This window comes from Siphateles boraxobius, unplaced genomic scaffold (assembly GCF_051911475.1).
Source record: "Siphateles boraxobius isolate OS27281-9 unplaced genomic scaffold, OSU_SipBor_1 131, whole genome shotgun sequence".
Lineage (NCBI taxonomy): Eukaryota > Metazoa > Chordata > Actinopteri > Cypriniformes > Leuciscidae > Siphateles > Siphateles boraxobius.
The window spans coordinates 398,069-412,924 of NW_027508735.1; the positions used below are offsets into that span (position 1 = coordinate 398,069).

The 14,856-nt window shown below is 34.8% G+C and overlaps 1 protein-coding gene across 5 annotated transcripts in view; it reads left to right on the forward strand.

Annotated features, from left to right (window-relative positions):
* Positions 1-14,856, forward strand: part of LOC143737934 (ATP-binding cassette sub-family C member 3-like) — a 138,869-nt gene that overhangs the window by 116,025 nt on the left and 7,988 nt on the right. For all 5 annotated transcript variants that reach the window (XR_013203779.1, XR_013203780.1, XM_077229737.1 and 2 more), the window contains 6 exons: positions 2,222-2,421; positions 4,427-4,553; positions 5,915-6,016; positions 7,685-7,831; positions 10,121-10,279; positions 12,772-12,938. Coding sequence is in view for 3 of the 5 variants with exons in the window: in XM_077229737.1 (XP_077085852.1) it covers positions 2,222-2,421; positions 4,427-4,553; positions 5,915-6,016; positions 7,685-7,831; positions 10,121-10,279; positions 12,772-12,938 (902 nt within the window). In the remaining 2 variants the exon portion in view is untranslated. The remainder of the gene's footprint in view (positions 1-2,221; positions 2,422-4,426; positions 4,554-5,914; positions 6,017-7,684; positions 7,832-10,120; positions 10,280-12,771; positions 12,939-14,856) is intronic.

Here is a 14,856-nt window from a genome sequence, read left to right on the forward strand (position 1 = left end):
CTAATAATAATATTTTGATTATAATAATATTTTATATATTTTAATAAATTATTAATATGATTGTGAGTATTATGATGATGATCTTTAGTTTTGCAATCATTTATTATTATTCACTACAACAATAATAATTTAATGCAATAATTTATTACATTATTTTATAAACTTCATGCTTAAGTATACTACTAATAATAATGATAATAATTATTATATGATTTAAATTATTACAATAAAATAAAATGTATTAAATGACTAATAATAATTCTAATGTTTATTATTATTATTACATATATCTATATATCATTTAATAAAGTAGTACAATACATTATTATTATTATTACTGATAATATTTTGGTTAACAATATCAATGATAATAGTGGAAGTAATTATAACATTAATAATAATAATAATTATTTAATTTAATAAATTATTGCAATAACGTATTATTATTAATTATATGAATGTGCTTGTATGCTGTATATCCGCCTGTATGGATAATACAATGTAATTAAAAGTCTACATAATAAAGGTGGGTAAAGAACAGCGTTTCACAGTAGAGTTACAGTAGAGTTACAGTAGAGTAGAAGATGAAGTTTTGAAGTGTTTTGCTGTGTGAATGTCATCTTTTCATCAGTACTAATGCAAGCGCGCGTAACAGACTGTAGACTTTTAACTCATACCTGGCATGGATCTATTTTAATGGAAGAACTGGCATATGTAAAATAATAATCCATATAAGAAGTGTGTTTGGTGGTGAGCTCCGCTGTTTATTATCTAATAATATTAAGACTATTAACAATGTAGTGTTAAGTTCTTCTTTAACAGTTCAGATGCTAATTACAAGTAGTGGGATTTGTAACACTGTTTAATATTGATAATGGTGTTTTTATGATAGTGTTTCATATGTTTATGGGCCTCTATCTAGTGTCGTGAAGAGCTGATTTTGGTCTCAACTCATCGGCACTAAACCTCCAATCTCTCGTTGCATAACTGTAACTTGGTCTTGCATCTCTCCTGATTTACTGTAATTCCTCCTCTTCTTTGCATGGCTTTCTGAAATGCTCTGTGTTTTCTGTGCGCATGCAGCCGAAATATCACATGCATTCTTATAGATTCATATTGATGTTTATATATTCAGAAATGCAGAAAGCCAAACCAAACACTACAACATTATGATAGCGTTTGATTCCCATTTATATTTGATCCCTTAATGTGAATGGTATTTTTAAATATATATATATATTATTGTTTGATCAAAAGTGCTTAATGGTGAGGATTCGTGAAACTAAGTTAACTAAATTAAAGATTGAACAGGTTTAAAACGGTTTGTCTCAATGAAGGAATGCGCGGATTAACTAGAATCACATACAGTTTATTATAGTTTGCGATATTTGATAGTCAGAAGAATTTTGATAATTGCATTCAGACTTAATTGTTCAAAAGTGACAGTAAAGACATTTATAATGTTACAAACGATTCTATGTCAAATTAATGCTGATCTTTTGAACTTTCTATTCATCAAAGAATCCTAAAAAATAAAATATATCACAGTTTCCACAAAAATATGAACTGTTTTCGACACTGATAATAATCATAAATGTTTCTTGAGCATCAAATCATCATATTATAGTGATTTCTGAAGGATCATGTGACACTGAAGACTGGAGTAATGATGCTGAAAATTCAGCTTTGATCACAGGAATAAATTACACTTTACTATATATTCACATAGAAAACAGCTGATTTACATTACAATAATATTTTACTGTTTTTACTGTATTTTTGATCAAATTAAATGAAGCTTTGGTGAGCAGAAGAGACTCTTTCAAAAATAAAAAAATCTCACCGACCCCAAACTTTTAAACAATGTATACGATTTTTTTTGTTGAGAAAATATATAAAATTATGAAGAAGCTCAAGGCCACCATGAAATATTTCACATTTATCTTGATCAGACATTTTCTCTTCATATAAATAGTATTATTATAAATAGTCTCTTAGTTAGTAGTAAACTGACCAAACATTCCTAGAGTTCAGACAAACCTGCAATATTATCTTGTTAATTTTAAAGCATTTTAAAATTTTGCCTAAATAAAAGACTTTGACAGAGCAAGGATTTTATAGCAAAGAAAAAAGTTTTCTGAATCCTCACTCATTCATGCTTGTATAAATATGTAATATTCCTGCTGTTTGTTTGTGTAATAGCATGTTTTTTCCTCCGTAGAGGTTTTATGTGGCCACGTCTCGTCAGCTTAAGCGACTGGAGTCTGTCAGTAGGTCTCCGATATATTCTCATTTTTCGGAGACCATCACGGGCACTAGCGTGATCCGCGCGTACGGGCGCCACGGTGCCTTCGTTCTCATGAGCGATATGAAAGTGGATGAGAACCAAAAGAGTTACTACCCGGGTATCGTGTCCAACAGGTTGGTTCGGTCTCGCTCACACTCGTATGGATGCATGAAGATTTTCCAATCGCAACTTTAATTATTTAACAATTGCGACTTTATAACACGCAATTGCGAGTTTATATCTCATAATTCTGACTTTATAACAATTGCGACTTTATATCACGCAATTCTGACTTTATATCTCATAATTCTGACTTTATATCTCATAATTCTGACTTTATATCTCATAATTCTGACTTTATAACACGCAATTCTGACTTTATAATACGCAATTCTGACTTTATATCTCGCAATTCTGACTTTATATCTCATAATTCTGACTTTATATCTCATAATTCTGACTTTATATCTCATAATTCTGACTTTATATCTCATAATTCTGACTTTATATCACGCAATTCTGACTTTATATCTCATAATTCTGACTTTATATCTCATAATTCTGACTTTATATCTCATAATTCTGACTTTATAACACGCAATTGTGACTTTATATCACGCAAATCTGACTTTATAATAATTGCAAATTTATATCTCATAATTCTGACTTTATAACAATTGCGCCTTTATATCACGTAATTCTGACTTTATTTCTCGCAATTCTGCCTTTATATCTCATAATTCTGACTTTATATCTCACAATTCTGACTTTATATCTCATAATTCTGACTTTATATCTCATAATTCTGACTTTATATCTCATAATTCTGACTTTATATCACAATTCTGACTTTATATCTCACAATTCTGACCTTATATCTCATAATTCTGACTTTATATCTCGCAGTTCTGACTTTATATCACACAATTCTGACTTTATATCTCACAATTCTGACTTTATAACTCACAATTCTGACTTTATATCACGCAATTCTGACTTTATATCTCACAATTCTGACTTTATATCACACAATTCTGACTTTATAACACGCAATTCTGACTTTATATCTCACAATTCTGACTTTATAACTCACAATTCTGACTTTATATCACACAATTCTGACTTTATATCTCACAATTCTGACTTTATATCTCACAATTCAGACTTTATAACTCACAATTCTGACTATATCTCACAATTCTGACTTTATAACTCACAATTCTGACTTTATATCACACAATTCTGACTTTATATCTCACAATTCTGACTTTATAACTCACAATTCTGACTTTATATCACACAATTCTGACTTTATATCTCACAATTCTGACTTTATATCACGCAATTCTGACTTTATATCTCACAATTCTGACTTTATAACTCACAATTCTGACTTTATATCTCGCAATTCTGACTTTATAACACGCAATTCTGACTTTATATCTCGCAATTCTGACTTTATAATGCGCAATTCTGACTTTATATCTCGCAATTCTGACTTTATATCTCACAATTCTGACTTTATATCTCGCAATTCTGACTTTATAACACGCAATTCTGACTTTATATCTCGCAATTCTGACTTTATAACACGCAATTCTGACTTTATATCTCACAATTCTGACTTTATAACTCACAATTCTGACTTTATATCTCACAGTTCTGACTTTATATCTCGCAATTCTGACTTTATATCTCGCAATTCTGACTTTTTATCTCAAAATTCTGACTTTATAACTCACAATTCTGACTTTATAACTCACAATTCTGACTTTATATCTCACAGTTCTGACTTTATATCTCACAATTCTGACTTTATATCTCACAGTTCTGACTTTATATCTCACAATTCTGACTTTATAACTCACAATTCTGACTTTATATCTCACAGTTCTGACTTTATATCTCACAATTCTGACTTTATATCACGCAATTCTGACTTTATATCTCACAATTCTGACTTTATATCACAATTCTGACTTTATAACACGCAATTCTGACTTTATATCTCGCAATTCTGACTTTATAACACACAGTCGTTCGGATGCATGCAGATTTTCCCAGCGTCTTCCATTCTTTACTGGCTTTTGTGGGGAATGTCGCTCAGTCGTAACAGTGTTTTGTTTGGATGCGAAACAGGTGGTTGGGGGTTCGGATCGAGTTTATCGGGAACTGTATTGTGTTGTTTGCTGCTCTGTTCGCTGCGGTCGGGAAGGATAAACTGAGTCCTGGTTTGGTGGGTCTGTCAGTGTCCTACGCTCTACAGGTACACACTCTTTATCTATTATAATCACTATTCATGTAATAATGAGAAATGTTTGCAGTATGAATCACCAATGTACACTATGTGTTATAATCACACATGTGCTCCTTCATGCTAACGAGTAATACAGTTGTCAACATTTGAAGCGGATTAAAACCTTTCATCAAAGTTATACATGAATTTTGAACAATACTCATTCTTGTCTTAGGATGACCTTTTTTAATCCACTTCAAATGTTGACTACTGTACTTCATATAATAGTGTTCATCTGTAGCTGTAACATTAGTGTATTCATACTATTTATCATGCAAACATTTATTTTTCATTTTAACTACATCTCATGATGCATTTATTATGGAAGCTTGTTTCCGCCACAGTATAAAACATTTAAAAAAATAATTGCAACTTTATAACACACAATTGTGACTTTATATCATGCAATTCTGACTTTATATCACGCAACTGTGAGAAAAAAAGTCAGAATTGTGAGATAAAAAGTCGCAATTACCTTTTTTATTTTTTATTCTGTGACGGAGACAAGCTTCCATAATTTACACAAATGACATACATTAACTTAAATACCTAGGGGAGATATTTAAGCAATAAACAATAAATATGTATTGTTTAATGTTTTTAAAAGAAGTCTCTTCTAAGCAATGCTGCATTTATTTGATAAAAATACAGTAAAATCAGGAATATTCTGAAATATTGTACAATTTTATATCACATGAACCTTCAGAAATCATTCTAATATGCTGATTTGTTGCTCAAATATTAATAATGGTTCTTCTAATTAATATTATTATCAATGTTGAAAACAGTGGAAACTGATCATTAAAAAAAAAAATTCTATAAAAATATGTTTTTGAAATAATTTTATAATTTACATTATAAATGTCTTTAATTTCACTTTTTTTCAACATTGACAATAATCATAAATGTTTCTTGAGCATCAAATCATCATATTATACTGATTTCTGAAGGATCATGTGACACTGAAGACTGGAGTAATGATGCTGAAAATTCAGCTTTCATCACAGGAATAAAATACATTTGACTATATATTCACATAGAAAACAGCTGATTTACATTGTAATAATACTTAAAAAATTGTACTGTATTTTTGATTAAATAAATGCAGCTTTGATGAGCAGACGAGACTCTTTCAATTCCACACTTCTGTATACATTTAGCAGATGCTTTTATCCAAAGTGACTTACTATAGACAAGCATAAGCAATTTATTACAGAGACAACAATATTTGCAGTATGCAATGCCACATTTAATATAAAGAAAGATTATGAAATTATTTTCACTATAAGCACCTGTATTCTGCAACAACACTTCTTACTTCTTCTGTATAGGTCACTATGTCCCTAAACTGGATGGTGAGGATGACCTCTGACCTTGAGAGCAACATAGTAGCAGTGGAAAGAGTGAAGGAGTATTCAGAAACACCGACTGAGGTACAGTACAACAAACACACACTCGTTTTCTTAAGAAATTTTTTTTTTGATTAATTTATTTGCTCTCTATTATCAGCATGAAATCTGGTCCGCTTTTTCCCAGCACTGTGAAAATGATGTTGAAACAGTAAAAAATGCTCTAGAATTTACTTTACTCTTTGACGGTAGTTTGAGAAAACTAGTAATTAAGTAGGAAATCTCCAGAGCTGCTCTGGGAGTCACTTCACAAGCTTTTCACTGTTTAATTTCAGAAAAACTACTGTCGGAAACTGAAACTCAAAGATCTTCACGAGAAAACGTCAAAATAAAAGTCTGGTTTAACGTGAAGAAATTATGACAGAAAATATATCACAGCTTTATACTAAAATATACTTCTCAAAGTAATAATAATATTTCTAAGGAATATCACACAACAAATTATAAAATATTTTTTCATCCATGTTTTAAATTTATATAGTTCTGTTGTGCATCATCTTATTTGCCAGAACATAAAAATTCAATGTTTTGTTGTAAATTAATTGTTATATTTCAATTTGATTACATTTTAGAAGTTTAATTAAATTGTTAAAATGTATATAAAATTGTCTTAAATCATTAAACGCAGAATAAATAAAATGGAAAACACTGAATTTAGGGAAAATTCAAATGAATTTCATGGGGCCCTAAATTAAAATGCAGCGACTCTGTAGAGTTTAATTGTGAACAAACAAACATACATGTTTACATTCATCCTCAAGGTCTAATATGTAAAAAGCATCTCCTTCCATATTAATGTTAAATGAATATCAGCCGCCACAAAAATAAATAACTAGTAACTAAGTAAGAAATAAGTAAATAACAGTTTTTTTTACCCCATTGACAGTAATTTGTTCTTGTTTTAATCATAAACTCACTTTTTCCTTATATCTTCAGTCAGTTTGCTTTTCAAATAAATGTATCTTATGAATGTTTAGATATTTGTGCTGGAAAACAGGACATAAACACTGAGGAAAAACATAATGTTTGCAGTTTATTCTGAAAAAAGATCCTTACACGAATATAGGCCAAAAAAGCTCACAGGTTTTTATTGTCCAGAGGCCACAAATAAAGTACAAAAAAGTGCAAGGTGTGCAAAACGTTTTGAGTTCGACCCTTCATCAGTGTCATGTGTTACCAAGCATACACCTGTGTAATTTACACACTTATTACCGTCATCAATGTAATACGCACCGCATAGAAGTTATTACTCATTTGTTTAGGTCCATTGTTTGGCTTTCCTTCCCCTTGCTGTTTATTCTGATCACCGACAGCAAGAGCTCATTTGATGTAAGATATTTTAACGTTATAAAAGTAATATACGTTTTAATAACCATGTCATTATACAAATTTCTGTCCTCATAAATCACAAAAACAAAAAAACACACACACTAACCCGACCCTTAAACCTACCAACCACACAAAACTTTATTTATTATGTTTATTAATCAATTTTCCTTGTGAGGCCCAGCAAAAAGTCCTTACAAAGTAGGGAATCTCAAATTTTACTGTCCTTGTGGGGACACACACATATGATTTATGAATGTTTAGATGTTTGTGCTGGAAAACAAGACAGAAACACTGAGGAAGATCATCATGTTTGCAGTTTATTCTGAGCTCATGTGATGTATGGTATTAAACTGGTTTCCACAGGCTCCATGGGTCGTGCAGGACAAGCGCCCGCCGCCAGACTGGCCTCCCGAGGGAAACGTGGAGTTTGTGGATTATAGCGTGAGATATCGAGAAGGACTGGACCTGGTGCTGAAGAACGTCTCTCTGAAGGTCAAGGGAGGAGAGAAGGTCAGGAGCCTCGTAATACTGTTTCTGTAGATCTGTCAGGTTTACATCAGTTTTAAACCAACAACATGTGGATCAGCTGTCAAAAGAAGATTTCAATCGCAATATGCAATATCATTTTATCCCTTAAAATTCATCTTTGATCACCAAAATGACATATTTTTTAAAAAAATCCTTGAAAAAAATGTCTTCATGCCTTAATAATGTAACTCGACACCCTTGCCTCATTTAGTATGCGCGTTTCTATGAATATGCAAATGAGCCCCGCCTCCACTCACTCACTCACTCACAGATCCACTGGTTGACGATCACACGTTGATCTGATTGGTTACAAGGTAGTTTGTGACGTCAGAAACACCAGCGATTTCAAAGCGTGTTTTTGAGACTGTCTTTGGTTCACTGCAGTTTTAAGGAGAAAATACTCAGCAATGCTGTCGACTTATGAATTTACACATGGATTACACCACATAGACAAATAAACAACATTTAAAAGCTTGATTTCAACACAGACGGACTTTAAGTGAGAAAACAGTGAGAGGAAAAAAAAAACTTAAAATGCCTGAAACAGTGATATTAAAATATCAGATTCACTTTAAAGCTTATTGATCAAGTATACTATATAGCAGATGAGCCTGGAATATGAACTATGCAACATATTTATTTTACCCTTTTAGTGGATAATTCTGTAAAAGCTGACAGTAGGCATCTTAATATGAGCAAAGCTAAATATAGAAGAGATCAAATGTAATTTAATAGGCAATAAATACCTATTTCTGAGTGTTTGATACACTAACATAACCAGTGAACTCCAGTGGATTAAATCTGAGGAATCACACTGATTGAAGCTGAGAACGTTCGACGCGTACGTTTCACATCACATCCTGACGTCACGTGTCTATACGGGATGTGTTGTTGAACGCACACACAGATAATATATGGGATAACCAATGATTGCTGTAGGTTATTTGATTTGAATAATAACATTATGATATTGGCAATATACTTTATACATATGTGTAGATTTTTTAAATCCCCATCTTTGTTTATTATGTTCAGAAACAAATTAAAATACTTCTCAGATTCCCTCTCTAAAATGGAAAATCGAGTAGCATTAAAATTGTATAATCTGTTTTTAAAAAATATATATTTTTAATCTTTACTTGTGTTGAGCCTTCCACGTATGTATTTTTTAGTATAATAACTGTTTTGTGCCATTTTGTTGTATTCAGATTTTGTATAATAAACATTTTTTTTTTTTTTAAAGAACTCACACACAGATTCCGGAAAATCACTGGCAGTGTGAATGAACCAAAATCAAACGATCCCGGGATGCATTATCCGTGTATTTTCCGGAATCTCTGTGTGAAAGAGGCTCATGTGTATCCATTCATGCACACTTGAATCAAGTGGTCTATAAAACCTTTGCCATGGATGTGAGGATCTGTCTTCGTTTATTTTGCCACCAGTTGATTTAGTGTTGAAATGATGTGAAATCGCTGAACTTTACGACACGTGACCCTACAAGAGCGATTACTGATCACCAATCACGCTTTAGAGATGAAAAACAATCCTCCCCTGACTGACGTTACTACTTTCTACTCAAGAACCTTCACAGAAATATAGTGGAGTAAAAAAACGATATTCGTCTTTGTAATGTAGTGAAGTTGAAGTAGAAAGTTTCCAGAAAAAATAATACTCAAGTAAAGTACAGATACTCAAAAAGTGTAACTTTCTTACTCTACTAAAGCATAAAAATACCATAATATGTTTGCAGATATTTATGAAACATGCTAAGTTTACATACAACACTAAACCGCCAGTTGTTTTACTTGTTATTTTACACATTTCGTGTTGTCAGTCGGTTTTTCTTTTGGTCTGTGTGACTCCGCCCACTGCCAGTTCAGCCAATAGTATTTCGACACCCCGGAATGCCAGTTGGCGGGAAACAGCGAAATTGTAGCCATGGTAATGAGCAAACAAACTGGGTCAGAGATCACAGATTCCACACAACCTAAAAAGCCCTCAATAAAAATCTCTATGAACGAGAACATATTAAAAAGCGGATAAATCAACTCACACTAAGTTTTCGTTGTCAATTGCGCTCGTTCCTGTCACGTGTCCTCAAACTGGCGACCCGCGTGAGCGTCGAGTCTGCGTAGGCGGGGTGCGGAGACACAGTGTTCTCCGATATTTTGATTTTGGACTGCAGTACCGATTTCCACCACTAGCTGTCATTCTTACAGACCGCACCTTTAAGTACAGCACTAAAGTTAATGTACTTTATTACTGCAGATCGGCATCGTGGGAAGGACGGGAGCCGGGAAGTCGTCGATGACTCTGTGTTTGTTTCGTCTTCTGGAAGCGGCGAATGGAGAGATTGTGATCGACGAGGTGAAAATCTCAGAGATCGGCCTTCATGACCTCCGGTCCAAACTCACCATCATCCCTCAGGTCGGTGCGAGAGCATCTGTTTTCATTTAAGCACAGCTGTTTATTGCGATATTAGCATTGCACTCGTGATGGGTCAGCAGAAAAAGCTCATTTCCCCATTCAGAGCCATAAAGCAGTTGATTGTGATTTTATTTTCCTGCTGGCGGTCGATGAAGCCAGAGCACTGAACGGTGATAATGAGCCTGTTCTACTCGAAACACAACTGAGGCTAATGGCCTGTTCGTTTGTGTCCAGATTATTAACATTGTGCTTTTTTCCTGTTGTTTGTTTTCTGTGTTTTCTCTAGTAAAACCTGTTCTTCACCTCATTTCACCTTTTAACAGATACTAAAACGCTGCCGTGTGATTTAATGTGTTTTGCTCAGCAGAGCAGCATTCAGCGTTCACAACTAAAAAATTATTCAAATTCAGATTAAAAAAATGTTGTAATTTTTGAAAGCAATGTAGCTTTCCAGGCAAAAAAATATTAATAAAATTTTATTTTTTATATTTACTGTATGTATATATATATATATATATATATATATATATATATATATATATATATATATATATATATATATATATATATACAGGGGTTAAAGTGGGCCGGAACGTTCCGGCACCTCAGATAAATTATTAAATAAATAGATTCATTAATCTCAACGAATCTCGCTGGTCCCGAGATGGGCAGACTGGCCGACCAACCTCCCTTCCTCACCGCTGTACGCGAGTGATTATATATGCGTGAAATGCACTCACGGTGGTTGAGCGCGGTAAAGTTGGTTTAATGTTCGATATTTCGCCGGACATTGTTTTCCCTTGCCACTGTTTGGCAGTCTTACAAAGATATCAATAGCAGGATTAGTTTTAATATTATGTAACCATTATCAACATTAAAGGGTTAGTTCACCCAAAAATGAAAATGATGTCATTAATGACTCACCCTCATGTCGCTCCAAGCCCGTAAGACCTCCGTTCATCTTCAGAACACAGTTTAAGATATTTTAGATTTAGTCCGAGAGCTTTCTGTCCCTCCATTGAAAATGTATGAACGGTATACTGTCCTTGTCCAGAAAGGAAATAAAGACATCATCAAAGTAGTCCACGTGACATCAGTGGGTTAGTTAGAATGTTTTGAAGCATCGGAAATACATTTTGGTCCAAAAATAACAAAAACTAGGACTTTATTCAGCATTGTATTCTCTTCCGGTTCTGTTGGGGATCCATTATATATATATATATTATTACTAAAAGAAACATTTTATATATATGTGTGTGTGTGTGTGTGTGTGTGTGTGTGTGTGTGTGTGTGTGTGTGTGTGTGTGTGTGTGTGTGTGTGTGTGTGTGTGTGTGTGTGTGTGTGTGGCCTGGTAAACCCTACATTATGGTGACAAAATGTCCCCATAAGGATGGCAATATATGAAATCCTTGTTCGTGTGGGGACATTTTTTGGTCCCCATGAGGAAAACAGCTTATAAATCATACTAAGAGATGTTTTTTGAAAATGTAAAAATGCAGAAAGTTTTCTGTGATGGGTAGGTTTAGGGGTTGGGTTAGTGTAAGGGAATATAATATACAGTTTGTACAGTATAAAAATCATTATGTCTATGGAAAGTCCCCATAAAACATGGAAACACTACGTGTGTGTGTGTGTGTATACATAAAAGTTAAAATAACATTTATATTATTACTATTTTATTAATATATATGTTTGTGTTGGTGTGTGTGTGTGTATACATAAAAGTTAAAATAAAAATTATATTACTATTTTATTAATATATATGTGTGTGTGTGTGTGTATCTGTATATATATACATAAAAGTTAAAATAAAAATTATATTATTACTATTTTATTAATGTGTGTGTGTGTGTGTGTGTGTGCGTGTGTGTGCGTGTGTGTGTGTGTGTGGGTGTGTGTGCGTGTGTGTGTGTGTGTGTGTGTGTGTGTGTGTGTGTGTGTGTGTGTGTGTGTGTGTGTGTGTGTGTGTGTGTGTGTGTGTGTGTGTGTGTGTGTGTGAATACATAAGTCAAAATAAAAATTCTATTATTACTATTTTATTTATATATATATATATATATATATATATATAATTTATTGCATGATACAATGCTATTTCTTTGCTATAGTAATTTTAAAATCCTTACTGTTTAAAAAATTTGAAATATAATATTTATATACAGTATATATATATATATATATATATTTAGCAAATATATTAATGTTGTTGCATTTTCTTTTTTAATTAATTTGCATTAAAAGCAGGATTGTTCTGCTTGTAATATTTAATTTGAATTAATAATTGATAATTTATGCCAGCAAGTTTTACTTTGGTGACATGAAAAACAAAGCACTAAAAAACACACATGATCAACAAATGTGAAATATAGTGACTCTCTCACACTGATCATTCTTAGCATTGAGTCCTTCCATTTACATCATGCTGATGATTCAGTTTCCCTGTGAATATGAGTGTGTGTCGTGTGACTGTAACTCCGCTGTGTGTTTGCAGGAACCGGTTCTGTTCTCTGGGACTCTGCGGATGAACCTCGACCCCTTTGAAAAGTACAGTGATGAGGAGTTATGGAAAGCTCTGGAACAGTCTCATCTGAAGAAGTTTGTGAGCAGCCAGTCTTTAAAGCTGGACCTGGAGTGCTCTGAAGGAGGAGAGAACCTCAGGTACTGCAATCATACAGCAGAAATATGCCTGGGCTTTATTTCATATCATTACATCATCACACCAGAACATATTTGCAATCACATCATTTTCATTCTATGGCAAAAATGTTGTTTTTCTAAGCTAAATCGTCTAGCCCTAGTTCATTAATATTTCTGTTCTATATACACTACCAGTCAGAAATCTGGAATAATTCAGATTTTTAACATTTATTCAGACATTATAAATGTCACTTTTTAACAATTTAAAGCTCCAGTCGGTAGCTTTTGTAAACAAATATTTGTTAAAACTCTCATTATGTCCTGACAGTAGAATATGAGACAGATAATCTGTGAAAAAATCAAGCTCCTCTGGCTTCTCCCTGTGGTCCTACTGCCATTTGCAGAAATACACCGCTCCCGGTCAGAAACAACCAATCAGAGCCAGGAGGAATGTCTTAGCAGTGTCAATCACGCTCGTGTACGCGCTGATCACCCCTCTCTTGCACAGCGCGAGCGCGTACCGTCGTTCGTGACTCTCCTGTTCAAACTCGTTCATCCAAATGAACGAATCTATTTTCGAGTCATTTCGTTCATTCAACGAACGAAATGACTCGAAAAAAGATTTGTTCATTTGGATGAACGAGTTCGAACAGGATCACGAACGTGCATCACAGAACAGAGCAAGGCGAGCATTTGTGCTTATAAAACTTATAGTTTTTTATTTATTTTTGAAATGACCGATCGTTTCACTAGATAAGACCCTTATTCATCGTCTGGTATCGTTTAAAACCATTTGAAGCTGCGCTGAAACTGTCATTTGGTCCTCAAAACGTTTGTGTCCTATTGAAGTCCATTATATAGAGAAAAGGCCTGGAATGTTTTCATCAAAAAACTTAATTTCTTTTCGAAAGAAAGACATGGACATCTTGGATGACATGGGGGTGAGTAAATTATCAGCAAAAGTTTTTTTTTAAGTGAACTAATCCTTTAACGTTATCTTAGTAGCTATAACTTATAGAAAGAGTGCAACCTTATAAAGTTACATGTATTGCAAAATACATAAGGATTTGAGGACCAAGTTTGTATGGGTAGTATGGGCAGGCCATAGTCAATGTAAAGCATATTGTTGATGTTTCGTCCCTATTAGTGAATGTTCCATAACTGTTTATAATCCGCCGTCATCGGTGGTCCTGCTTACTAGCCTGCGCGTTCACGGCAGGCTCCGCTGTGGAGGGAGGAGCTGTGGAGGGAGGAGCTGTGGGGGAGGAGCTGTGGAGGGAGGAGCTGTGGGGGAGGAGCTGTGGAGGGAGGAGCTGTGGAGGGAGGAGGTGTGGGGGAGGAGCTGTGGAGGGAGGAGGTGTGGGGGAGGAGCTGTGGAGGGAGGAGGTGTGGGGGAGGAGCTGTGGAGGGAGGAGCTGTGGAGGGAGGAGCTGTGGGGGAGGAGGTGTGGGGGAGGAGCTGTGGGGGAGGAGCTGTGGAGGGAGGAGGTGTGGGGGAGGAGCTGTGGAGGGAGGAGGTGTGGGGGAGGAGCTGTGGAGGGAGGAGGTGTGGGGGAGGAGCTGTGGAGGGAGGAGGTGTGGGGGAGGAGCTGTGGAGGGAGGAGCTGTGGGGGAGGAGCTGTGGGGGAGGAGCTGTGGGGGAGGAGCTGTGGAGGGAGGAGGTGTGGGGGAGGAGCTGTGGAGGGAGGAGCTGTGGAGGGAGGAGCTGTGGGGGAGGAGGTGTGGGGGAGGAGCTGTGGAGGGAGGAGCTGTGGGGGAGGAGCTGTGGAGGGAGGAGCTGTGGGGGAGGAGCTGTGGAGGGAGGGCTGTAGCGCAGCAGAGAGCAAGGGGGTTGGACCTGTAAGTTGTGCTTGTTCAAATTTTCAGGCTAAGTCAACATTTTCTCAAAACTCCCTACTGCAGCTTTAATGCTTCCTTAATGAATAAAAGTATTGTTTCTT